Genomic DNA, 27,888 nt, shown 5'->3' with positions numbered 1-27,888 from the left:
GCAGCTGAGGCGCTTTCCTTCCCATAGAAACAGGCCAAGGCTTTATTCTGATTGGCCAAAGGCGGAGGACGTCACCGCCGTCCATCAAAGCAAAAAAAAAATCAAACTGTTTTGAACAGCAAAACATTCCAAGCCTCGAAAGAGGGACGGTCTGTTTTCGTCCAATCAGCGCTCGCGCCTCGTGTGGCCAATCAGCGCGCGCGGGCGTTTGGGCGGACTTTTCAAAAAAGAAGTTTTCCCCCCTCCTCTTCCTCCTCCCCCTCCTTTTTTTGTCCCTTTAAAGGAGTGCTTCGACAAGTGTGTCCTTCCGCCTCTATCTCTTCACAGGAACCAAGGAAACTCCAAATTCCCTTATTGTCGCCTTTTTCATATATATAAGAAGACTTTGCTCCTTCACTGACAGGAACTCAAAACAAACAAAAAAGAAGGGAGGAAAAAAGAGAGGATTATTTTTCCTTCCAGGAAGCCGCGTCACTCGGAGATAGAACCTTCCGCTCAAAATAAAAAAGAGCTGAAAAGGGGGAGGGGTCCAACAAAACAAAACAAAGGCCGTTGGTCACGTGACGCAAAAGGGGGCGTGGTATGGAGGGTTTTTTGCTCTGCTTCAGGGAGGACTCCATTTTGATGTTTCGCTGAGGAGGAGGCTGCGGGTCGTTCGTCCGTTCGTCGCCCGGACGGAAAGGAAGCGGGGCGGCGATGGTGCTGCTGCTTCTGGGGCGCTGACTCTGGAGCGGGGAAGGGAGGAAGGACGGCGGGCGGAGGCTGGAGGCTGGATGCGGGGCAGGAGGCGCTGGGCAGCTGTCATTCTCCGCACCCGCCGCCCTCCTTCCCTGCCTCCCTCCTTCCAGCCCCCGACCTTCCTCCGCCTTGAAGGAGAAGGAGAGGAGCAAGGAAGGGCCTCCTCCTGAGGAAGGGAGGTCAGTGGCAAGGCTCCCCCGTTTGAAAGGGGGAAACAAAGGCGTTTGTGAGCCGCCTTGGGAGCCCTTCTCTGGGAGCAAGGCGGCATCGGAAGGGAAGGAAATCAGCGAAAGGGAAAGGATGGGAATAAATGGTAGTGTTTCATAAAAGAAGGAGAGAAGCAGGAAGTAATAAGGAAGTAATATAGGAAATAAAGAGTTTTTAAGAGGAGGGAAATAATAAGAAGGAAGTAGTAAGAAGGAAACAATAGGAAATAAATAAATAAATGCTGTTTTTAAAGGAAGGGGAGAAACCGATGGGAAATAATCATAAGGAAGTCATAGGAAACAAATGCATAGTGCTGCCGTAGTCGTCTTTCTAAAGGAAGTGACTGGGGCGAAGTTCAGTGAAAAAGGGGGAGAGGCTGAGGAGTGGGAGGCGAAATGGAGGGAGAAAGGAGAAGTAAGTGCATATCTAGCCATAGCACTGCTTTTTAAAGGAGGGACTGGGGCAGAATTGAAACCTTGGGGGGGGGGCAATTTCAGTGTAAAGGTGTGGGAGAGACTGAAGGGTTTTGAGGGGAAAGAGAAGCAGACCAGAGACAAGTGAATAGTAATAGTATTGTTGCTTTTAAAAGAAGGGACTGGGGCAGAATTGAAAACTTGGGGGCAAAGTTGGGTCAAAAAGGGGTGAGACTGAGGGGGCTTGAGACAAAGACGGAGAAAGGGAGAAGCAGGGAAAGGAATAAACAGCACAGGACAGTATTCATTTGGCGTCCTTATTTGGTGTTTTGATCTTCAGTTTATCTCTTGGTATCTTTACTCTCTTGGTATCTTGGTTCCAGCTCCCTCCAGTGGAGACCAAAATCTGGATGCCCAAGTCCCATTGAATGCAACGGCAGAATAAAATGCTGTTCCTTATATAAAATGGCAAGATCAGGGCATGCTTCTTGGGATTTATTTATTTATATTTGTGAGCCATGGATAAAGGGTCCCTGGCTATGAAGGGGTGGCTGTATATTAGTAGTAGTGCTTTAAAAAGAAGTGATTGGGATGCATTTGAACCTTGGGGGGTGAAGGGGTGTTTTTGGGGGGATGTCAAGCTAAAGCGACTGGTAATATTATATCTATTGGGGGTGTAATGAGGGAATGGGGTGTCTTTTGTTTTTATTATGGGACAAAGGGCAGTTAATAGCTGTCTGAATGGACTTATCCCTGTCCCACCCACACCCCTCCTCTGGTTCTCTTTACAGTCAGTCTGCAAACAAAGGCTTCTCCTTGGAAAGGAAAGACGGGCCAACTGTATATAGTTGGTTCTTCATATCCTCTGATTCAACCATCCATGGCTTGAGAATATTCTATATATATGTGTGTGTGTGTGTGTGTGTGTGTATGTGTATTTCCAAGGAGCAAATGTTGATGTTTTCATTTTATAGAAGGGACATCATTTTACTCTGCCATTGTATTTATAGGGACTTAGGCATCCATGGATCTTGGTATCCACTAGGGACTCTTGGAACCAAATGGCAGCGGACAACGTCCATGACTACAACAACAACAGACAATGGGGTTTGAGATCACCTGTGTGGCTGGTGGTGGGTGTGCACATGCCTTTGAGCAAAAGCCTCTGCGTATATGTAGAGTTTGATCAGGAATGGTTTGCTCAGAGTGATCTTTAGCTTGCTGTAGGTGAATAGGGCCCTGGTTTTTAGAGATCTGGGTGGGGAAAGAAGAAGCCATGCAGAGATGTGGGGAAGGGAGAAGGAAATGACACAGACTAGAACTGCAGCTGAACATTTGAGGGAAGCAGAATCAGGTTGGGACGCTCACCATGTAGAGAAAAGTAGAAGTTAAGAGCAAATGGGGCAGAGTTCCCCAAAAGTGAAACAGTGGGCTGGCCTCACCAGAAAAATTATGAGGCTCCTTTGTGTATTAGTGTGCCTTTATGTCTGTTTTGTCTGTTGTGATCATGTTCCACTTATGAATAAATGGCACATACCTAGCTGCCAGTTCCAAGTGGCATCGTTTTTGTGACCCCAGGGTCAGAGTTCTGGTGCCACAACAAACTACTGTTCCCAGGATTCCCTAGCACTAAGCTAGGGCAGTTAAAGCAGTCTCAAACTGGATTATTTCTGCTGTGTGTTTTGGACCAGAGTCTTGGTACTCATTTTCCCCCATGTCCACCTCTGCTCTTCAAGTGTTTTGTTGTTTTAAGGCTGAACTAATTACATTCCATTGTTAGATGATAATAATAATAGAGTAATAATAATAAATAATAGAGGATGGAATTGAAACCACTTTGCAATTTCCACCCTAATTGTGTGTGCGAAGGAGGGAGGAGGAGGAAGAGATACAGGCATTACCAATCAGGGAAGCATAGCTAGCTATTGCTAAGCTCCCATCTTGTTCAGATCATAAGCCAGGTAGGTATACTCTAAAAATTGGCAGAATGAGCAAATAGATGGCTTGTGCTGTCAAATTACCTTATAATTTGAGCAGCTTGAATTGCATGTTTACCCAGAAGTCCACCAGCTTTCTCTTTTATGGGTCTTAGTCCCAAGTAAATGTACCTAATAGAGTTCTACTCTGCTGGTGAGCCTGTATGTGTTCTCCTGCTGCCCCCTTCAGTCCTTTGGAAGTTGCTGCTGCTGCTCCTGGGTGTACGTGACACTGCTCCTTTGTGCTCCTCATTCCTCCCTCCTATTGCAACAGCCTCTCTGCCAGTCAGTCCCTGCAAGTGAAGGGGAGGGGACAAAGTCTCTCCCCTTGTCCTTTGAATAGGAGAGAGAATTCAAGTCTGTGTTAAGCCTCTTGCTTTCTTTCCCAGGAAATGGTTTTGCTACACATTGTAGAAATCTTGACGTAGTTGTTCATGTGAGCAGTTGAGCAGCCAAATTTTTAATTGTGAAGCTTGTTATCCCTTCAGACTAGGAATTCTGGCATTTAAGTGGATATTGTTGTAACACATACCTTTCAGCCTTTAAAATGGCTATAAAATTGATGTTCTCCCTCCTGAGAATGTTTGCTTTTCTATTCCCCACCCCCCTTTCAGATGAAGGATACTGGAGTTGAAGCACAGATGAGCAGCTGGCTCTTCAAGCAGCTGAAACTCCATTTGGAACAGGAATGGAAATACCAACCACGAGAAAAGGGCCTGAGCTTGATTGAGTGTAGCGCTGAGGTGAGGAGATGCTTGTCCATGGAGGTGGAAATGAGTCAGTGATGTTGTACTCTGCCATGGTAACACACGCATGGAAGAAAGGATCAAAAGCACAGATTTTCCCTCCTCATGCACCTATGGCAGAAATTTAGCAATAGTTCTGCTAGTAGCACTTTGGACAAACACTTTTATATGCAGCAGTCCTTTTCTGATGCAACAACCTCAGCTTAATAAATTATGATTTTATTTAATTTAGGCTTTCACATCCTGACATTTTAGACTACAGTTGCCATAAGCATTAGCCAACATGTGCAGTCATTATGTGTACTGTAGTCCAAACCATCTAGGCAGCACCAGATTAGGAAGGGCTGGCAATAGCCCAAGCTTCTCTGCTCATACACAGGCTTTGACATCTCTGCCTGTTGTTTATCCCAAGCACAGGTAGACATTCTGTTCAAACTGGGAAACAGTTACATCTTGGACTATAGATTTCATTGTGAAATCAAGATTACTGTTGAACTGAATTGTCTTCCTCTTAAACTGTTTACAAATAAAATTTCTCTGTTTTAATTTAGATCTATTCCAGGTGCTACTTTTGTAAAGCTGTTTTGTTTGCAGAAGTAGCAGGTATTTCTAGAAGGGGCATGGCCAAGCCAAAATTAAATGCTACTGGATTTTGTTCTTCTCAGTAATAAACATGTAATGTTACTGTTTAATTCTACTACCCAAATATGAACATGTTTCACTTTAGATGGATTATACCTATTGTCATTCATTTCCTAATCATTGGGTGCAATGAACTCCTGTGAGGAAGGATGAGTTATAAGTAGAATAGATAATGATAAATGATAATGATAATATAATAGTGCAATTAAGTGCCATTTTGTTTCTTTCTGTGCAGAAAGTGTTACTATCAGGAACTGATTCCATTTCATTGTGCCTTTCTAACTGTTGCCTTGGTTCTCAAGAACAAAAAAAGCAAAGTCTTTTGTTCATACAGCAGTCTGGAAATTCAAGATTTTTCTCTTACATTCTATTTGTGGATTGGATAGCCTTGCTCTTCAGTAACTGGTGAGCTACCAAACACCAGGCTGTGTGTTACAATGTTTCTTACAATGCAGGTGTACTTTTGATTGGAAATGAACAGTTGCTCCCTGAAGTACAAGCAACCTCTCTGGTAGTTAGGGTGCCTACCAGAATGAGAACAGCATGTTGCTTCTGGCAAGCCTAGTACAAGTCACTGAATGAGTTTCCTGAGGAGTCGTCTCCTTTCTGAAAAGCAGGAGTGCTTGACTATTCCCTGAACAAGCTGCTTTGTGAGAGATGGGTGACACTGAGGCAAGAGGGAGTTTGGCATCTGGGCAAATTAGCCAGGGTGAATTTGCCTATTGCCAAAGGAGTTGGCTTTTGTTCCTATGTCACAATGTATAGCTCATTTTTGAAGATCTAATAGAGCCTAATTCTACAATTAGCATAAGGATACTGTTTTCTTTCTACAGAATGAAAACACCATATGTCCCAGACTGCGAAATGCAAAAGTAGAAGATCTCTGGAGTCTGACAAACTTCTTTGGATTTGCCACCGAAACATTTGTCCTGGCTGTCAACATTCTAGATAGATTTTTGGCACTTATGAAGGTACCAAGAAGTGAAAGGAACTGTTGTATTGGATTGTGTATATACTGTATAGATTTTTACACTGGTTTTGTATTTTAAAGCTCTATAGTCAGTTTATTTCCTGCTATCTAGATTGATTCTGTAAAAGGCTGGATACAGAATTTATCACCTACTGGTTTATTAAATGTGTGTATAAAACTTAGAAATATTCCTAAATTGCCCCAAATTCTCCAGAATATGTTTGCTTTCAAACATACTGTATATACTCATGTATAAGTCTAGAAATTTAGGTCAAAAACTGACACACACACCCTCCAAAAATTGGAGTCTACTTATCCACGGGTCAATGTAAATACTATATCTTAACTCTTATTTAAAAGAAGGAACAATCCCCTGCTGAAAAGCAAGAGTACAATCTGTCCTGGAAGCACTGACCCTCTCTACTCTCTCATCCATCCAGCCTTAAGAGTGAGCAGAAAGAGTTATATTTGCTGGAATTTTGTAAGTTCTTTGACATTGTTTTACTTTGCTTCATTCTTTAGATCCTTTGCTATATCTTCGACTTATCCATAAGTCATAGCAAAATCCATAATTTTGGCCCCAGATTTTGCCCTCGACTTATACATGAGGTCGACTTATAGTCGAATATATACGGTATTCCTGGCCATATTGCTCTTTTTTAATTGCATCAACATCTTTTTCCCCCAAATCAAGAACTAAGACATCAAACAATCTTGTTGCCAAAAATTCAGAAAAAAGGATTGTTGTAGTTGGGAAAGCAGGACTTGCTGTACTTGCTATTACAGCTGGACTTCATTGTAACCTGTTCTGCTATTGCAGTTGAGCCTAGCTTTCTGATTTAGGGTCTTAATTTTCAAGTCAGCACACTGAATGCATAGTGGTTTTGCAATACCTTTAAAGCATGTTCCAATTTTTATTTTACACATTGTGGTTTGGTAGCTTGCCATCCTGCTGCACTAATTCATAACGGTGTTCTCCTTAGGTGAAACCTAAGCATTTGTCCTGCATTGGCATCTGTTGTTTTCAATTGGCTGCTCAAGTGATTGAAGAGCAATGCAACATTCCTTCCCTCCATGATGTCATCCGGATTAGCCAGTGCAAGTGCACAGCATCTGATCTGAAACGAATGGAAAAAATAATCTCAGAAAAACTGCACTTTGACTTCAAAGCTACTACTGCCTTAACCTTTTTGCACTTGTACCATACTATAGTTCTCTGTCATACCTCAGAAAGGTAGGTATCCGCTAATCCTCTGTTCTTTCCAGTCAGTAGCCTGAATCCTTTATTTCAGCCTTAGTCAGTAGCCTGAAGCCTCTTACACTCTTTCCAGTCCCATCTTCACTTACATTTTGTTATTACATGCAGTGGCTCTAGATACTTTGTTCTCTGTATTTTATTATTTATTTATTTGATTTATACCCCACTGTTCTCCTAACATGTTATTCAAAGCAGCTTGACATGATAATGCTCTCCTGCACAGTTGGATAAGCAAATAAAGCTGAGACTAGGGAGTCAGTTGACTAAATTCAGTATTTATACAAGTGATGCCATGCTCACACAACCTGAACTTTGCTTCTCTTCCTCCTTCATAACATGGTTTTTATTTTATTTATTTGCTGCCTTTCTCCTAAATTGGACCTAAGGTGGTTCACAAAGGATTCCCACCCCCCATATTTATTCTGGGCTCCCCATCTTGCCAGAGCAGAATTGTGAGGCAGGGGAAATTGGCTTGCCAGTAGTGTTCATTCCACTGCCAGACCAACATTGTTGAATACATTCTAATGGTTCATCTTAAGATGAACAGGACAGATGTGATGCTTACATATTGTTAAAGCCAAAGATGAGTTGGCCTATTCTATAATTGATTAACACCCTTACAGTTTAAATCTGCTGCTTCTCTTGATAAGATGAAAAACATTTTTTTCAAAAAAATCACTTGTTTCATTATAGGAAAGAATTGTTGAATCTCGACAAACTGGAAGCACAACTTAAAGCTTGTAACTGCCGACTAGTATTCTCAAAAGCAAAAGTAAGTCTGGGAGATGGGCTGTTTATTAGGTGCATGGTTGAAAGTTGGGATCCAGTATGGCATTACTGACCCTTTTGTGTTTTATTTGTACTTTCAGCCATCTGTTTTGGCCCTGTGCCTTCTGTCTCTGGAAGTGCAGACTCTAAAGTCCATTGAGTTGTTTGAGATTGTTCTATGCATTCAGAAGTATTCAAAGGTAAAGGATTCAATTGTATGGGCTTATTTCTCTCAGACCCCGCAGTTTTAACAGGCTAATGAATGTCTGTCCAAGAACAGTAATGAGTTCTTTAGGAAAAACTTTCACATTAATGAATGAAGGGAAGGGAAAATACATAAGGTCAAATGGCGGGGAAACTTTGAGTCAGCTTTGTTCTGGCATTGAAAAGATTAAGAAACAGCACACTCGTATAGTAGAAGAAATTTCTATTTTACCCATTTTGCCTCATATGGCTGTTATAAACAGGTGCTGTGGTGCCACATCACTTGCACTATCTTTGGCATTCACACTTTACAAAAAAATCAGCAGCTTATAAAAAGATTTCTTTGCCTGAGATCTAGAAGGGCTACTACCTGTTAAAATAGACATAAGTGAGTGGGATGACATCAACTTCGTATGTGTTCACTGTCATTTTATGAGCCTTTCCTGTGGTCTCGCACCAACCTGTGTTGAGTGATCCTGAGTGTTTACTCTTAAGGCACTTCTTGTGCTGTTGGAGAATTAGATCAAGATTCACATAGTTTTATGCTCTTTCAAGAATAGGAGGTATAATCTGCAGTGTCACAGCCGCAAACAGCCAGTAAACTCTTTAATTTCCCCTTCCCAAGTCACAGTTGTGGTGGTAACACATCTGTTACCATAGTTCTCCATTAATCAGAGGTGAAGGCATTGGCCATCTAAGACCACTGGGTGCTTCTTTGATACTCAGTGGTGCCAAGGTTAGACCTTAGACCTAATGATCTTATGGTGATGGCCATATAGCTTTCTTAATTGTGAAGCAAATGGTTGGTCATTCTCTTCTCTTGCCCCTGCCATTCCCTGCTTTGCAACTGTTTCTGCAGTCGTGGTAGAGGAACCAACTAACCAAGAGAAGTTTTTAACACTGATGAAAGCAACAATACTATGAGTATGTATAGCCAGAGAAGCCTGTGTGGCGTAGTGGTTTGAGTGTTTGACTATGACTTTAGAGACCAAGGTTCGATTCCCATCTCAACCATAAAACCCATTCACTGACCATGGGCAAGTGACACTCTCTCAGCCCCAGGGGAATGTAATGGCAAATCTCTTCTGAACAAATCCTGTCAAGAACACCCCACAATAGGTTTGCATTAGGGTCTCCATAAAGTTAGAAATGACTTGAAGGCACACAACAACAATAACAACAAAGGCAGGTTGGCTTCAGAACACAAACATTCAAGTATGTTAAAAGGATGCATCATGCTCTTTAGTGCATCTTTGAGACTGCAGTTCTACTCCGTCTTTCTTGTACAAAAGTATGCAAAGGGATCTTGCATTACCTTTGAGACTAAGGTAGAGAAGGAAAGAAGTTGTAGCATAAGCTTTGTCTCAGTCTCAAAGGTGCTGCAGGAACCCTTTGCATACTGATCCAGGCTAACGCAGCTGTCTCTTTGAATTTAACAAGTGTCATTGAAATCAGCATATCTGCTTTAAATAATGTAGTTGTGATATGTGTGTTAATTGATATTCCCACACTCTCACCTATGCATGTGTACTTGAAAATTAGTCTAATGTTGTTGAAGGGCTTGTGCTGAAGTCGGTATGCATGGGATTGCAGTCATTTGTGCCACAGTGCTCTTTTCTTGAAATACTGATGTAAATAAATATGGGATGTTTTTCAGATAAGTGACAGTGACTTACTGTATTGGCGAGAGCTGGTCTCAAAATGCTTAGCAGATTACTCTTCTCCTGCCTGCTGCAAACCAGACCATAAAAAATTAGTGTGGATTGTTTCAAGACGCACTGCCCAAAATCTTCAAAACAGCTACTATAGTGTTCCTGAGTTGCCCACAATCCCTGAGGCTGGATGTTTTGATGGAAGTGAGAGGTAGGTAAAAATACACAAAGCTTTCTCTAAGCAACTTGCCACCTTTAAATAATAGTAATTCAAGTTATCTTCTGGTGCTGGTTGTGTTGTTTTGTTAATGTTTGGGATGCTAAAATGACATTTATTTAATTTGGAAAGTGACATGCCACTAGATTATGAAATACAGTTGCACCACATTCATAGTTCAGGGTGAATATATGTATTTGTTTGCTTGCTATTCCATTTCTATTGCTCTGGGTGCCTTCTATTGCAATCTGGGGTACAGTGAGGCCTAAGAGCTCTCTGGCTGAAAATTCCAAATGCCTTTCCCTAAACTGCAAATCCCAGAATGCCACAGGAGGCAGCCAGAGCAGTAAAAATGGAATAACAGCACTGTAAGAGTATAGTATGGTAATCAAATTATAAGGTTCTATTTCGAGAACCAAATCAACCAGTGATATGAGATGCAGTGCACAAGAAATTAGTTGGTAAATCAGTTTTCTGCCTTTCTTCCTGTTTTAAAATACATAGAAGCCGTGTCTAGAAAAGAATCCATTCCCAGCTACTGTGTGTTTGAAATACACATGCAGATAAGATGGGTCTCCTCTCCGCCTCCCTCCCCCCACTTATTACATGGATGTGCATACATTTTACTCTTGGAAACATCCACTTCAAAAGTCTGCTTGAAAAACTGCACTCTGTGGAATATACATCTCAGTCCATCAAGCTGGATGTGAATGTCCTAGATGCAATTGATCAAATTTTCAGTAGCAGCAAGAACAAAAAGAGAGAATCTGTTGATTAGAGCTTTATTCAGGCATTACTTGCCTAGTTTGAATCAATGTGCAAATAGAAGAATTCCTAATCTTGCTTCCTTCCATTGTCATCTTTCTCCCATGGATAGCAACAAATCAGAATAGGAGAAGTTTGTGCAGAGTTTCCGTGTAATCAAGTAGCCTGACTTTTTCCAGCATCCTTGCCTCCACATGGAGAATCTTTTGTCAGTCTTTTATTACTTTAAATGTAAGGAAAATAGGGATGGGGAATGGAACCAAGAGCATGTTGATTCAGACTGCGTAAGGAAAAAAGTTTCTGTTGAGTCCAGTACCAAAAGTGAACATTCACATGTAGAAATTTACTTTTTAGGATGATACATAGTGTCATGATGGCACTGGTCCAGTCTTGACTTTTGTATCTTGGTGGGAAACCTTTGATTAAAGAGTTGCATTTATGCACATAGTTTAGAAATTTCTAATTAATGTAAGTACATAATGAAAACCTTTTGGGATTTCTGTAGCAAGCATTGTGAGGAAATACCTATCCATATTGTTTCAGCTTGTTTGAAGTAGTGTTATGCTTTGGCTTAGCCACTTATACTATGAGGCTCCAGTTATTAGTGTTCATCAGTACCATTTTGTGTATAAGCTCGGGAAAGTTACTGGCTGGAAAACTGTTTTAAAATAAGGTACTTGTAAAGATATCTGAAATTTCGAACGTTGTGTCATGACTTACGTGAGTTTTATATCTCTTCATCTTTTGTAGTGAGGATTCTTGTGAAGATATGAGCTGTGGAGAAGAAAGCCTTAGCAGTTCTCCACCAAGTGACCTGGAAGGCACCTTCTTCTTTGACCTCAAACCGAAATCAAAATGGCAGGCTCTCTCCTTTGACTCAGTGTGCTAGACTGAGCTCTTAATGCATTATAGTACTTAGGCAATAAGTATCTAAGCACTCTCTGTACCTTGGCACAAGGTCTCATGGAGTACTCAAAATGTGTACTGCGCTTTCCCCTTTAGTGCAATGTCAGATGTAGCAAAAGTGGATCATTTAGGGCTGAATTCAGTGGCAAGCATTAATAAGTGCATGCTGCCTGTGATCAGGCTATAAGATAGCTGGGAAGCTTTATTTGCACTTGAATGCTCTGCTGAAATTAGAAGCTGAAGCTTAATGGTGAAGTATTTTGGGGATAGGCTAAATTGCAAAGCAGTGTATGCTTATTTCGTTTTGGACTGAAGTACTTTTAACCAATTTTTTCATTGTGCATTCTTTAAAAAAAGGCAGTCTCATCACTTTAAAACTGGGTTCAACTTCAGTAATTTTGTTCAGATTTAATCAGGCATATGCTTAGATTATTTAGGGAGGAATAAGCTGCCTCTCTAAAGCGTGTTCCAATCTGGTTAAATGTTCCAGGCATATTTTGCATTAAAGCATCTAAAGGCTAGCTTTGATATCCTCAAATTGGAATAAATTGTATTCAGAAAACTTAGTGTTAATGTAAAAAAAAAAGCATACTACTTAAATTAGAACTGTAAAGTTTCACATTCCCTTTACCTACTAACTCCTCCAGTTTTTCTTACCTTGTCATAGTAAATCCATAATCATAACATGTTTGCATGCTTAAGTGAAAGCTGTTAGCGGAAAGATGGTAAATGTGAAGTTGATAAAATGGTTGTAATGACACTTATAATTGCTTGCCATTTTTTTCTTTAAAGCACAGACTATATGTTACTTAGTATCTTAAAAATATATGCAAAGTGAGCAAAAGAAGAAATGTACTCTGTAGTCTAATGATGTGAAAGCAAGGTCATGGTAGAAATGAAGGGGCAACAAAACTTAGGATTGTAGTGTTGTGTGGCCATCTTGAAGTGCAGATGTGAATGGTGGTGATGTGTGGTGTGCTCTGATTTTTTTATAAACAAAAAATGTTTACAAAAATTTGTAAAAATGTAAATTAAAACCTGTATAAAAATTAAAAACAAAATAAGCTGAAAAATATTGTATTTTTACAGTGTGTATGTAACTTTCCTATATGTATGTTGCATGTAGATATTAATTTATTGTATCCTGTACATGATATACATACTGTACATGAAGGCTTGCTTTTTTGGTACTACATGCCTGAGTGTCAAGACATTTTCTGAAAGCTATTTTCTCTCAAAGATGATTCAGATGACTCTCTGCTTCTGTTCAATAAAACCAAATGCTTTTCCTATATTGGTCTGCTATGATTTTGGCAAAGAGGGCAAAAGTATAACTGAAAAAAAGTCAGAATTAGTAGCAGCCCCCTTCTAGACTGTGGTAGAATCTAACAAATGTGCACTTGAATTTTCTTATTAGGAGTTTTCTACCAAGCATTATAAGGCTGCTGAAGACGTCTGGCAGCTGTGCAGATTTGTAGGCGATATGGTGCAAAATTAGATGTACTCTACTGGAATCCTGTAACAGAAAGACAACTCTGCATAATCCTCTGACCATCTTTTTGTCACATCTAGTGTGTTTGTGCATATTACAATGATCCATACTTCAATGAAGAGTCAGTGTGGTGTAGTGGTTTGAGCATTGGACTTGGACCCTGGGAGACTAGGGTTGAGTCCCAGCTTGGCCATGGAAACCCTGGGTCACTAGGCAAGACACACTCAGCCTCAGAGGATGGCACTGGCAAACCCTCTCTGATTAAACCTGCCAAGAAAACCCTGTGATAGGGCACTCCACAACTACAACATACTTTAGTAGGGGCCAAATACCCCAAGGACACCAGATCCTGTCTGATCTTGAAAGCTAAGCAGGGTCAGCCCTGCTTAGTACTTGGATAGGAGACTGCCAACAGGTGCTGCGGGTTATGTTTCAGAGAAAGTAACTAGGAAAACCACCTCAAGTATTCCTTGCCTAAGAAAACCTGATGAAATTCAAGGGATGGCCATAAGTTGACAGATGACTGACACATACTTTAGTTATATCCCATATGGATCATTGTACACACACACACCCCATGGGGCAAGAAAATTTGGACACAATGAGCTAGTCCAAAATATTGTAGCCCAAATAGGTACAGGAAGAATAAGGCACTTGTTGGCACAGTTTTACTGTATCATTCTGTTTCCGGGTACAATTCAAAGTAATGTTCTATGTGATTTGAATCAAAGCTATCAAAAAGACTATTCTTCCATAATAGCTTCACCTGGAATACTGTGCCCATTTGTGGGCACCAGAATTCAAGAGCATGTCCAAAGTAGGGCAACTAAAATGATGAAGGGTCTGGAAACCATGCCCTATAGGAGGGGACTCTTTAGCCTGGAGGAAAAAAGGTTAAGGGGTGATAGGATAGCCCTCTTTTAAGATTTGAATAGATGTCATATTGAGAATGGAGCAAGCTTGTTTGCTGCTGTTCCAAAGAATAGGATATGGAGCAATAGATCCAAGCTACAGGAAAAGATATTCCAGCTCAACATTAGGAAGAATTTCCTGATAGTAAGAGCTATTCAAAAGTAGAACACGCTCCCTTGGAAAGTGGTGGAGTCTCCTTTGGAGGATTTTAAACACAGGCTAGATGGCCATCTTTTGGGGATGCTTTGATTGGGAGTTCCTGTATGGCAGGGGGTTGGACTGGATGGCCCTTGAGGTCTCTGCCAACTCTGGGATTCTATTATTCTCTTTGGGGTCTCTTCTCTCAGTCCTATGCCTTCAAAGAACATTTGGTAAACCTGAGAGAGGGCCTTTTTGGTGGCTGCTCCCAGGTTGTGGAATTCAACTCCACAGGAGGCTAGACTGTCTCACTATTATCCTTCCACCAGTGGACCACCTTGTTCAAACAGGCTTTTCAACAACTCATTGGCTACTAAGGAAAAGGATTTTAATGGATGGGTAAGTAGTCTGAGTATGAGCCTGTGACTCTGGGGAGCAGGATTTGAATCTCTCTCAGCCTCATTGGAAGGGAATGGCAAACCCTCTCTGAAGAAACTGGCTTCTTTGAAGATGCCAGCCACAGATGCAGGTGAAATGTCAGAAATAAACTTCTAGAACATGACCACATAGCTTGAAAAACCCACAAAAACTTTAGATGCTGGCCATGAAAGCCTTTGACTTCACAAACTGGCTTTGGTTAACTCCATCTTTATTCACAGTGTTGACACATGTGAGCAACAGAACCCGCAGGGATGTGGTTCTGATAAAAAAAATAGTGTGAACAACGGGACTGGAATATGTGAGTGAGATTATTTGAATAGTTGTGCTTAAAAAAACCAGCGTCTGAATAAACCATCACAGCCAGGAATCCAAACCTTTCAGAAAACCCAGGGGGGGGGGGCGGTTTCCAACACTGATTATCCCGGGTTAAATCACTTTTTTGGCAGTCCCCCCCCCCCCCCAAAAAAAAACACCCTTATTTGACATGCATGTGAACAACAAAGATTCAACCCAGATTCTCCCGAGAATATTTCCACCATCTGAATAGCCCCTAAGTGAAGGGTGCCAGACTTTCAGTTTGGTAGAAAACCAGATTATTTGCCTCCAGAGGGAGCCACTTCTCTGCTCTTGGGACTCTACAGAGCAATGATGGTCAGCACAATCACGTAAGATCACTTTTTGGTTTGTTCAACATGTTGAAGTAATAAAGTTCCACTTCCAAGGGGCTGCTGGTTTTCCACAAAGGTTGGAAAATTACTTTTAAAAACCACTTTACCATCATTATAGGTCTTAGGCTAAAACAAGGAGTTATATAGCATAGGCCCTTGATATCTGCTGGGGCATGGTTTCAGGACTCCCTGTGGATATCAAAATCTGTGGATGCTCAAGCCCCATTAAATACAATGGCATAGTAAAATGGTGTCCCTTACATAAAATGTCAAAATCCAGGTTTGCGTTTTGGAATTTATATATTTTAAAAATATTTTCAAGCCATGGATGCTTGAATCCATGGATAAAAATTTTGTGGATGCAAAGGGCCAACTGTACAGTTTTCAAAAGCAATTCTTTGCTTGTCCTGTGCCCAAAAGTAAGTGGTGACTTTTTACTTGATTAAATATATATATATATTTCCCCAGATTTATACCCCTAAAAATTTGGATCATTTTAGATAGGAATGTACAGCATAAACTTCAGCATTTCTTAATAACAGGACAGGAAGAACATGAAATTTTAAAATATTACAAGCCAAACTGACAGATACACCCGACTGTTTTTGCACACTAAGCTCTGGGGCCCCAAAAAACCTCCACCAGGAAGCAAAGGTGTCACTATCTCAGCCCCCTGCCCCCCCAAATGTGGTCAATTTTGTATTTTGGAATATTTTGGATTTCGGAGTTCCAGATAAGGGAGGCTCAACCTGTACGTAATTTAGAGCTAAAAGTTGCTACCTTTATGGAAAGTGGGACCAGAGTAGCTGTATGCCTAATTTAGAGAATATTTTGCAATTTGGACTCAGTTTGCAGCTAGTGAAGTAAGGTGAGGACAAAGGAGGAAAGCTGGAGGAAGAGAGGGAAACTGGGACGTTTTAAAAGTACCTGGAAAAGGGGGATGACAAAGGATTAATTAATATTATTCCCTACAAAACTGAGACAGTTGGATCATATAGATTTTAATAGAATTTAATAGAAACTTTTTATCTGGTGGCGGCTTCTGAATTTTGTGTGTGTTTTTCTATAGCCCCTTCTCACCCCCTATTTGCAATGTTTTTCTGTCTTTTCCCCCCTGATGTCTTATTTGTTTGTGGTCTTGTTAATCCCCACCCAAAGAAGTAACTATATTCTCTAAAGGCAGCAAACTTTGAAGACAGGGACAATCCCATGTCTCACAACATCAGGAAATGCATGGCCTCCCACTTCTTCTGCTGATGCCAAATAGATACCAAAATGCCATGTTTGCACAAATATTTTAGGGCAAGAAAAACTCCTGAGCTGGTTTACTGGTTGTACCGCAAAACAGAGTGGTTTACTAGCTTTCCCAACTGTTGTCTGTAATTGAACCACAGAATTGCAGAATCACATACTGTACCTTCATATGTGATTTTATTGCATCGAATTTTAAACTTTTGGGAATAGTTTCTCTCTATAATCTCTCAGACTACTAATAAAAAAATTATTTGTGCCCTGTTTCAGTGCTTTTGTCAATTTTTATTGATTGCAACAAAAACCTTAAATATAAACATTTGACATTTTTTTATTGCTGTCACAAGAGTAGAGATTGCTCAGAAGCGGAAAAGCAGCCAGTTAAATCTGGAGAGTTGGTGGCAAAGCATATGGGACCCACTTCATATTTAAATCTGTTACCAGGAAACCATGTACACCTCTGGAGGGATGGGTTAGAGGAAAGCTAAATTTGTTTGAACCTTGTAATCTGTTTACAGACTGTTCTTGGGTTGATCTTGTTATGTGGTTTTCATCTTAAAGCTTTTATGTATATTTTAAAAATAAAAGATTGAATGTTCTTTAAAAAAGAATTGCAGAATTACAGAATTTTAGAGTTGGAATGGACCACAGGGGCCACCTAGTCCATCCTCTGCCAAGCAAGAAATACACAACTAAAGAGCACTCCTGAAAGATGCCCATCCAACCTCTGTTTAAAGACCTCCAAGGACCACTCTTTGAGGGTGTCTGGTCTGTTGTTGTGTGCCTTTGGCTGCATGGACACTGCAAAAATAATGCGGGTTGACACCGCTTTAAATGCCATGGCTCAATGCTATGGAATTCTGGGATTTGTAGTTTTGTGAAATATTTAGCCTTCTCTGTCAGAGTTGGTGCCACAATAAATTACAATTCCTAGCACTGAATCTGGGTAGTTAAAGCGGTCTCAAACTGGATTATTTCTGCAGTGTGTTTTGGACCTAAGATTGCATTTACACTGCAGAAGTAATGCAGTTTGACTCAACTTTAAACTGCCATGGCTCAATTCTATGGGATTCTGGGATTTGTGGTTTTGCAAGATATTTAGCCTTCTCTGTCAGATAGCTCTGGTGCCACAACAAACTACAAGTCCCAGGATACCATAAGTTGGAGCCACGACAGTTAAAGTGACGTTAAATTGCATTAATTCTGCAGTGGGGCAGCAGCCTTTGAGCCATTTCTGCATAATAGGGTTTTTTTGTGGGGAGGGTTGCAAGGTTTCCTCAGAAGATGTTTGCTTTTGCCATTTTCAAAGCCTGAGAGACTTTCCCATGGTCACCCAATGGGTCTTAAAGGTTAAATCGAGATTCAAACCCTGGTCTCCCAGAGTCCTAGTTCAGCACTCAAGCCACAATATCATACAACAAAAGAACAATGTCTTACTGGCAGCAAAATGTATTGGGCCATCCTTGCGTACATTGGGAGTAATGAAACAAACAGAGTAGCATTCCCCAACCTGGTGCCCTCCAGAGATGTTGGACTATCCCCAAGCAAGCATGGCCCATCTGGATGCTGCATGGCCAATTCCCCTGCTGTCTGGGGATGAGGGGTCTTTGAAGAACAGCACCAGCCTGGGGAAGACTGAGGAACATGAAGACATATATACAAAGATACAAGTCCTGAGACTTGGGATTTCCAGAGAACAGAGGATTTTAGTATTTAAATAGAAATGTAAACCCTTTACCACTTAAAATGCTACTGTCAAGTAAGTACCTGTACTACAGGGAAGAAACATCCAACATCTTTCGGGTTAGTTCTCTTTTTGTCTTTTATTTTTAGTATTTTGTCCCTAGTAGGGGGATATCATCCGGAGACATGGGGCACGGTGTTATCAGTATGCTGATGACACCCAAATCTATTTCTCTATGTCTCCGACTCTTGCAGTGACCAAGGATGGCATCTCTCCTCTAAATGCCTGCCTTGAGTTGGTAATGGGATGGATGAAGGAAAACAAACTCAAGTTGAATCCAGAGAAAACGGAGGTACTAGCGATAGGATCCCTGGGCCCTGGCAGAGAACTTTGCCAACTTGTTCTAGACAGGGTCACACTTCCCCTAAAGGATGAAGTGCATAGTTTGGGAGTACTCCTAGATCCATCTCTGCAGTTGACATCTCAAGTAGATGTGACGGCTAGGAGTGCTTGGTATCAACTTCGGTTGATACGCCAACTGCGCCCTTACCTGGACCAAAAGGACCTTGAAGCAGTGGTACTTGCACTGGTAATCTCTCATTTAGATTTCTGTAATGCGCTCTACATGGGGCTACCTTTGTACCAAGTTTGAAAGCTTCAGTTAGTTCAAAATGCAGCAGCTAGATTGGTCACCGGGGCATCGAGGTTTGACCATATAACACCAATACTAAAATCTCTGCACTAGCTACCGATTAGCTTCCGGGAGCAATACAAAGTGTTGGTTATTACCTTTAAAGCCCTAAATGGCTTGGGCCCGAGTTACTTGAGGGAAGCCTCTCCCTACACAATCCGTCCCGCAATCTCAGAATAACTGGGAAGAAATCACTAGACTACGTAAATACTAAGCTAGTGACCACTTCCCACAGAGCATTTTCCGCCGTGGCCCCCAAGTTGTGGAATGATTTGCCGGAAGAAATCCGTCTCATTACCATCTTAGATGCTTTCAAGAAGGCACTGAAGACGGAACTCTTTTGGCGAGCCTACCCACCAAGCCTGCTGTAAAATTCTCACCTCTGTCAGTATTGTAAGTTTTTTATGGGGAGTCAACCAGCTGTATTGTATTGACAGTAATGTATATATATTTTTATGCTATGTATTTAATAGTGTTGAAATATGTTTTTATTGTTGAAATTTGCTGACTGCTGTAATCCCGCCTTGATCCGCAGGGAGAGGTGGGAAATAGAAATAAATTATTATTATTATTATTATTATTATTATTATTATTATTATTATTATTGAGCTCTAATAGGGTGAGACAGCTAAGAAATCTTTTACCAGTAGGCATGGATATATGAGGAAAGCTAATAGTACTGTTGCTGTACATTGGCCACATCATGAGAAAGCACGACTCATTAGGATAGTAGTAATAATAATAATAATAATAATAATAATAATAATAATAATAATTTATTTTTATCTCGCCTCTCCCATAGGGTTGAGGCAGCTTACAACTACAATAAAATCCGTACACTATAAATAAACCCTGCTATTCCCTCCCTCCTTACACATATGTTGGTAAGCCTAAATACTCTAAAAGAACTAGGTCTCATCTGGTCTTGGAACCTAAGCAAGGTCAGACCTGGTTAGTACTTGGATGGGAGCTCCTACAAAGTGTTGTAGGCTATATTTCAAAAGAAGGAACTGGCAAAGCCACCTCTGACTATTCCTTGCCAAAGAAAACTCTTTGAAATTCATGGGGTCACTGTAAATCAACAGACAACGTGAAGGGCACATACACAAACATACAAGTCCTGAGACTTGGGATGCCACAGAGATCACAAACTCCCAGAGATAAAGGGCTATAAGGAAGGTGTCAAATTAATCTGAATGGAGACAAATTGGTAGATGCTCAGGGAAATTTGCTTGGAGTGTAAAAAAAGAATAGAAAAATCTACAATGGGCCCTTGGTATCTAATGAGGTTTGGTTCCAGGGCCGGCCCTCCATGGATACTCAAGTCACATTAAATACAATGGCATAGTAAAATGGTGTCCCTTATGTAAAATGGCAAAATCAATATGTTTTGGGGTGTGTGTGTAATCAAGCAGCACTTGTCTTATGCAATGCCCTGTGAAAACATTCAGAAATCTTAGGAGTCTAATTATAATGTTAAAATACCCTGGTAAGAGGAAGTTGAGGCTTTTTAATTCACAGATATGAAGGCAGGCCCTGCATCCCTTATCAGTTCTAGAGAAATTACACTGAAAAGCCATGCAAGATGTCACACAGAGTGCACAAAGAGAGAAGCTGATGCAGAGTAGGTTGTTTATTCTGGCACTCTGACAAAATGAAATATATACGTGGCTTAGGGTTGGTAGGTTTTGAAAACAACAATGAAGGACAGTTGAAATTCATGATATGAAAGGTTGACAGTCAGATAGTGACTATGAAAAAGTCATGTTCTACCTGAAAATCTAATAGAAGTATTAGTCTCCATTAACCTAGTCATCCATTTCTCTGTAAAATGAACATAATGTGATTCCAAAAATGAGAGTGATGCTGACTCCAACCCCTCTCTCTTTTGTTTGTTTGACAGACTTAAAACGTTGGTAGTTGGGAAGGCTATGCTGTGGATGTAGCACGTCAAGGTATGACAAAGTCCCCTATGATATTCTTGCAAACAAGCTAGTAAAATGTGGGCTAAAGAATGTGATTGTTAGGTGCATTTGTAAGTGGTTGACTAACCAAACTCAAAGGATGCTCACCAGTGGATCCTCTTCACCCTGGAGAGAAATGGCAAGCAAAAAGGATTCTGCCCTGGGCCCAGTACTATTCAATATCTTTATCAATGACTTGGGTGATGAAATAAAGGGCATGCTTATCAAATTTTCATATGACATCAAATTAGGACGAATAGTGAATACCCCAGAGGACAGGATCAAAATTCAAAATGACTGATTGGAGAGCTGATCCAAAACTAACCAAATGAATTTCAACAGGGAGAAATGTACAGTACTAATCTTGTACTATTATTAGACAGAAATGTACTACTCTTAGACAGAAAAAAATGAAATGCGCAGATACAGAATGGCCCGACACCTGACCTGACAACAGTACATGTGGAATGGATCTAGGAGTCTTATAGACCACAAACAATAATAATAATAGGATTTATTTATATGCCGCCCAATCACTGGGAATCCGGGTGGCTTACAACAGAGGGGATAACAGACGGTTCCCTGCCCTCAGGCTTACAATCTAAAAAGACACAGAACGGAATTGGGGGGGGGGGGGAGGGGATCAGGTCCAGCATTCTTCTCTCCCTCTGAGGCCTGGACCAAGGCAGATGGACTGGAGGGAGGGCTCTTCTTCTTCAGGCTAGCCCTGGTGGAGCTGGGCCAGCCTATTCTAGCCTGCATCAATAGGAAAATAGGAATATAGTGTCCAGATCAAGGATGTAATAGTGCCACTTTATTCTGCTTTGGTCAGGCCTCACCTGGAATATTGTGTCCATTTGTGGACACCACAATTCAAGAAGGATGTTGATAGCTGGTTTGTGTCCAGGAGAGGGCAACCAAAATTGTGAAAGATCTGGAAACCAGGCCTTTGATGAGCAACTTACGGAGATAGGCATGTTTAGCCTGATAATAAAAGGTTAAGAGATGACATGATAACCATGTTTAAATATTTGAAGAGATGTCAAATTGAGGCTGGAGCAATCTTGTTTTCTGCTGCTCCAGACCCAAACCAATGTATTCAAACTACAAGAAAAGAGATTCTACCTTAACATTAGGAAGAATGTCCTGATAGTAATAGCTGTTCAACAGTTGAATACACTGCCTTGGAGTGTAGTGGAGTCTTCTTCTTTGGAGGTTTTTAAATAGAGGCTGGAAGCCCATCTCTCAGAAGTGCTTTGATTGTGTATAACTGCATGGAAGGGAGTTGGACTCAATGGTCCATGTGGTCTCTTCCTACTTTATGATTCTGTGTATCCTCAGCAAACATTCCTGTGAAATTGGTGGGACTGAGAGAAAGTCTTCCTCTGAAGTTCTCAAAACTTGAGCAGTTCCCTATAGGGAGCTAGGTTCTTTCAGATAATCTGAACCCAAACTATATAAGCCTTGAATAAATTATAACGAGCACTTTGAATTGTTCCCAGAAGCCATTTGGTAGTCAGTAAAGTTTTTGTAAGAAGGAGTTTCTGTTCTCCTCGTGAGCAGGTCCAGTCAGCAGTCTAGCCACAACATCTTGGGCCCACAAAAGTTCCCCAAGGCAGTTCGCCAAGGCTGGCAAGGCAGCCCCAGATAGAATGGGGTACCCTAATGCAAATTGGATTGGATCAAGCCATGTTTCACTGTGGGCAAATAAACTGCAAAAGAATTAAAAGTGCATGATTTTTGAGAAGTTTGCACCAACAGTACATCTAGCTTACAACACATAGTTTGGCAGCCTTTTCACTGTTGCAGCTTTGTTGCTGATCTCTCCTCCTACCCCAGTGGTTGCTGTAAATCCCCTCTCATGAAAGCAGTCACATTATTTAGAGGCAGCAGTCTTTGAAGGTAGGGGCATTCCCAAGAAAGCAACAGATAATTAAGAGGAAACAGATGTCCTTTCTTCTGTTGAGGTTGAATAGATAACAAAGTGCCATTCCAACCAAGAGAAAGGGAAATGAATGAGAAATGCTGGTTCAGTTTACTGCTTGTACTCCTAAATACACTGATAGCTGCCTTTAGGGACTTTTTTTCACCCATTTCATCCTTCCTTCAAAACCAATGAGGACGAAAAGTTCCTTTAATTGCAGATCTGGCAGAGATCAAAAACACAGCCTGCAGGGCCTTCCTTAAATCATCATCTTTAGGCTAAAATAATTTTCTGTGCATATGTACACTACTTGCACGTTTGTTCCCAGTTACTTCTAAGACTGTGTCTTTGTTTTGTTGTGTGCCTGGTTTTAGACCAGCAAGTACTATAACATCTGCTTAAGAAAATGGCCAGGAAAAAAAGTCTTTAAAACCTACTTGAAGACCTGCATTAATGGGTCCATAGACAGGTCAGTTAGAATGGAAATTCCATAAATATGGGGCCACTACTGAATGAGGCCTAATGCTTTGGTTAGTTTAATGGATCTTAACAGCAAGTGCACAAGAAGGATTCCTGATGCTGATCTCAAAGTATGTTGGTATGGGTGAAGACACCTCTTAAAGGCAGAGGTAGGAATTATTACTTTTGGGGATTGCTATTCCCAGAATTTCCCCAGAATTGGGGGACTACAATTTCCAGTAACCATGCTGGGTAGGAATTCTGGGAATTGTAATCCAAGAGAAGTAGCACCGTTAAATTCTGCTCAAAAGGAGTGAATCAGCATGCATAGAAGTCATCCTTCTCTATGGCGCAAGGCCTTTTAAGTTATTTCATTATTGTGTGGTTCATGGTATAAATGTGAGTGTCTTAAAAATACCAAATAAGAAAAATCAGCCATGAAACATCCACATGATTATTGGGTGGGGACCCAGGCTGTGAAGGATTGTGCATGGCTGTTGGGCTGGAGATTACGGCACCTTCCTTGTGGCTTTTCTACTAAGCCAAGCCAGCGTTGTTTCAAAAGTAGTAACATCTTGTCCACTTCTGGCTCAACTCAAGCAGCAACTTGCAGGTGCAGCAGTTTCAGCATTCAGTACTTTGCACACAGTAAAATAAAATCCTCTTGGCATCCAAATTACCATATATACTTGACTATAAGTCGACCTCATGTATAAATCGAGGGCAGGCTTTGGGGCCAAAATTATGGACTTTGGTATGACCCATGGATAAGTCGAGAGTAAAATTTAGGGCCACATAACAGAGGATTTAAAGGATGAAGCGAAGGAAACAATGCCAAAGAACTTAGAAAATTCTAGCATTAACTTAATTACCATTTAGTTATAATGCTACATGTTTGTCTTTATAAGATTACTAGAATATAAAATAAAAAATTAGGAGGTAAGCAGGTTCAATTTTTTTAAAAAGAATACAATATGAATTAGTACATAATGATATGCAAAGGAAGGAAATATTGGGAACCAGGAAGTTTAATTGTTAACATAAGTTATATGTTTGAATGTTTTAATAGTGATGAGTTTATGTGTGTATCATAATAGTTAGTAAGTGTTGACAGGATGGAAGGATGTGTGTATGGTGTAGATATATCTGTATAGGTGTATGTATGGTCTAGGTAGGTACATATGTCTAGTTGTCTATTTGTATAGAATATGTATGTATTTGTATACTGTATGTAGGTTGTAGGAAGTATGTATATGTATTGTGATGAAACGTCGATAAATGTTATTTTATGTATTTTATATATAAAACTTAATAAGGATATAATTAAAAAAGAAAGAAAGAAAATTCTAGCAGGCATAGCTTTTTGTGTTCACAGTAAAGGCTGGATGGATGAGAGAATAGAGGTGTGTCAGTGCTTCCAGGACAGATTATATTCAAGCCTTTCACCAGGGGATGGTTCCTTTTGTAAAATAAGAGTTAAAAGTACAGAACTAACTTTGACCCGTGGATAAGTTGGCTTTGGTTTTTGAGGCCAATTTTTAACTAAAATACGTGAGTATATAGAGTAGGCAACATGGGAAACTGGAATCAAGAACAAGAGTGAGGAAATGGCTACCATTGAGGCCACATTTTGTGGATTCTGAAGCCTCCTGCACCCATTTAATTTTTCAGGTTTCCCCTAAATTTGCCTGCAGTCATTACAAGTGCCTTAAAATAACAACAACAACAATAACAACAACAACAACAATTTATTTATTTATTTATTTGTATCCTGCCTCTCCTGTTTGAGGAAACTTTTGTAGAACACAGTGCTTTTATCCCTTTAACCCATCTCTCCCATCTACCTTAAAAATGGGGAAGGAAACCTCAAAATTGCCCCCAGATCAGCAAAAAAGCCAAAGCCAGTAGTGCTGTGACATCACTTCAGGAAATGCCAGTGCATCCTGCTGGGTTGTGTGGGGTCAGTAAATTATCCCTCCCTGCTCTGTGTTAGCATTGCCCACCTGGGCAAATTTGCATGCCCCCCCCCCCCAATTTTATGTGATGTATTTCATGTTTGCTAGTTAGGTTGGAGTAAGGCACTGAGGTTTCCATTGGGCAGCTTTTCCAGCTATCTTTGTGGCTCATTCTCTTGCTCTCTGAATGAAATAATATGTTATGCAAATGTAGCATGCAATTGAGTCTTCTTTTTTTAATTTCCAAATAAGCATGCAGTGGCCCAGTCTGGATTGGGACTACTGTGTGCAGATGAGGGAGGCTTCAACTTCCCCTACTGATGGGTTTCTCCCTTCCCCAAATTTCCCTTCCCTACCCCAGTTATTGCTTTTCAAAAGATAAAAAAAACTCAGTTGCCACCAATGGAATTTATTTACCCTTTAAGTGCTGAATTTGGGGTTCAATTCAATGAACGTGGTGGTGTGAGGTTGAATGTAAGGGTCAGAAAAAAGCTGACGGAGGAGACAGTTACTTCATGGATTTATTTATAAAAATATTTTTCCATTTTCTGTTGTGGAATCCCAGGGAGGGGAATAATTTAAAACACTTTCCTCTTCACTCAAGGCCATTCTACATGCCATAACTCCTTCCACATTCCCCGAGGTGTTGAAGCACGATAAACAAACGTGTTTGCCAACCTTGAGAACAAGAATAAAATAAATTCGGAGCATGTTTGGGGTTTTGATGCTTATTCTCTAGGTAGTCATTTGGGACTTTCCTAGGCTGCAGGGCCCTAGATATTGAGACCTTCAGTTTTAATAGCACTGCCAGTCAACTATTTCTAAAACAAAATACTCTAGCAAATAGCAAATACATTTCTATACCGCTTATCAGTGCACTTCAGCACTCCCTAAGCAGTTTACAATGTCTAAGCTAATTGCCCCCAACAATCTGGGTACTCATTTTAGCAACCTCCTTGGAAGGATGCAAGCCTGAGCCGACCTGGGCCCTTTTGCTGGTATTGAACTCACCTAATGGCTTTGAGTGAGTGGCTGCAGTACAGGCATTTAACCACTGCGCCACCAGGTGCCACCAGAACTTGCAAAGAATAGTAATCTATCTACCAAATCACTGCTGATGCTCCATAGACTGTCTATGTTCTGCATCCATAAGAGCACCTGATTCCTCATTGTGTCCTTCTCAGATCCTCTTTAATAGCCCCCATTCACTTTAGGAGCTACTGGCTTGCTAAAATTGCCATTCGTCATCTAGTTTCCAGTGAATACAGTTTTCAAGATAACTAGGGCAGAGTTTCCTGCCTTGCCCTCAATCTTCTATGGTAAACATCCCTTATGCAATGCTTTCTGCAAAGGACATCTAAGGTCAAGAAATGGGCCTGATTCATGCAGGTCTTGGATGGGCAAAAAACTTTACATACATGCAGATATGTAGTTTGATCGATACCTACAGGTTATGGCCCTGTCTGGAAGACCTATCTAAGCCACTGTAGATGATGGACATGATGTGGTCTAGAAGCTCAGTAAAGTCCTATTATTGTTTAATTTTGCAACTTTGAGTGGCAAAATGCAGCATATGCGAACATAGACCCTACAAGCTCTCACAAACATGGTAGATTAGCCCTTTTCCAAGATGGTGCCCTCCAGCTGTGTTGGATTGCAGCTCCCAAAGAATTATGGACATATAGAGGACATCAAGTTGGAAAAGGTGGCAGTAGAAAGTTCTACGGATTTTGATATGACTTGTGGATAAGTAGAAGGTAAAACTTAGAGGCATGCAAGAAAGGATGTAAAGGACAAAGCAAAGGAAAGGATGCTAAAGAACTTACTAAATTCCAGGAGGCCTAACTGTTTGTGCTCACCCTAAAGGCTGGATGGATGAGGAGGGAACTACCATAAATGGTGGTTGTGAGATGTGATGGGGAGGTGACCAAGCACCTAAGAAAACATATACATTTCAAAAAAGATGAAAAGGCAAAGGCAAGAAAATGGTGACTACATTAATAGTGATTATAGCCTTTAATTTTCATGTGATACCTTTGATTTTAACCCAGAAAATCTGACAAAAAAACACCAATGTCTCATGCAAATCCTTAAAAGCTGAATTCTTCTTGGTGTTCCTCTAAGGGAAAGAGCCAAAGAGCTGCCACTGCTGCCATTTTCCCAACCAAGCATTCAGAAATGTCAGAAGTGGCACCATGGGAGAGACAGTAGATGGGGTTGGTGCTTCTTTTAGACTTTCCTGGGATAGACTAAGCTCTCACCTTTCTCCACTCTATTCAGAGAATGGAATGGTTCCTTTTTTTCCTCATAAGAGTTAAATTACAGTACAGTATTGACCCATGGATAAGTCGACTCAGTTTTGAGGGTCAAGTTTTTGACTAAAATTTCTAGACTTATACATGAATATATACAGTATGCTCCCTGGAGACGTCTGGGATCATAATTGTCCAAATTCAGGCTAATTTGCTGTGGTATGGGGGCCAGGGGTCTTCTCCAGAAGGCTTGGCAAGGAAATTAGTATGGGAGGAGCGATCTAGGAAATGTGATGCAAAAGAGATTTTTCAAGCTACCTCTTTCATAGTGCCTTGGCTTGAAGCAGCCCACCAAGGCCAGGCTTTCAAGAAATTTACAGCCTGCAGCCACCCACCACCTCCTCCTCCTCTCTCACTTGTACAGCCACTGGTTTTGCCTCCCCTTGTGAGCTCAGAAAGTGTGCAACCGCTTGTGTTGTGGTCTATTGTGTGACCAGTTTGCCGCTAGACTAGAGGATCCGAGCCCTTGTCCTTACATCATGCCTAGTTCATAGAATCATAGAGTTGGAAGAGACCACAAGGGCCATCCAGTCCA

General features: G+C 40.9%; 1 protein-coding gene and 1 long non-coding RNA gene across 2 annotated transcripts in view; one reads left to right on the top strand and one right to left on the bottom strand.

Moving 5' to 3' along the window:
- Nucleotides 1-295: 295 nt before the first annotated feature.
- Nucleotides 296-12,756, top strand: CCNG2 (cyclin G2). Its single transcript, XM_089526281.1, has 8 exons — nucleotides 296-917; nucleotides 3,949-4,077; nucleotides 5,556-5,693; nucleotides 6,676-6,926; nucleotides 7,644-7,722; nucleotides 7,820-7,918; nucleotides 9,580-9,785; nucleotides 11,307-12,756. Exons 2-8 carry the CDS (start codon nucleotides 3,949-3,951, stop codon nucleotides 11,443-11,445), a joined length of 1,041 nt encoding a protein of 346 aa, XP_089382407.1. The 5' UTR covers nucleotides 296-917; the 3' UTR covers nucleotides 11,446-12,756.
- Nucleotides 6,572-27,888, bottom strand: part of LOC149313212 (uncharacterized) — a 42,031-nt gene continuing 20,714 nt past the window's right edge. The window contains exon 3 of the long non-coding RNA XR_016281362.1: nucleotides 6,572-6,810. This is a non-coding gene — a long non-coding RNA (uncharacterized LOC149313212). The remainder of the gene's footprint in view (nucleotides 6,811-27,888) is intronic.

Source organism: Sceloporus occidentalis, unplaced genomic scaffold, assembly GCF_023333645.1.
Source record: "Sceloporus occidentalis isolate IW3139 unplaced genomic scaffold, rSceOcc1.0.p SCAF_5, whole genome shotgun sequence".
In the NCBI taxonomy this organism is placed as follows: Eukaryota; Metazoa; Chordata; class Lepidosauria; order Squamata; family Phrynosomatidae; genus Sceloporus; species Sceloporus occidentalis.
This window is presented reverse-complemented; position numbering and strand designations above follow the sequence as displayed.

Excerpts from the sequence above, each read along its gene's own strand:
- CCNG2 (XM_089526281.1), top strand. The coding sequence starts at position 3,949 with ATGAAGGATACTGGAGTTGAAGCACAGATGAGCAGCTGGCTCTTCAAG. Across the intron at positions 5,694-6,675 it reads GATTTTTGGCACTTATGAAG|GTGAAACCTAAGCATTTGTC; the intron begins GTACCAAGAAGT and ends TGTTCTCCTTAG. Across the intron at positions 9,786-11,306 it reads TGTTTTGATGGAAGTGAGAG|TGAGGATTCTTGTGAAGATA; the intron begins GTAGGTAAAAAT and ends CATCTTTTGTAG.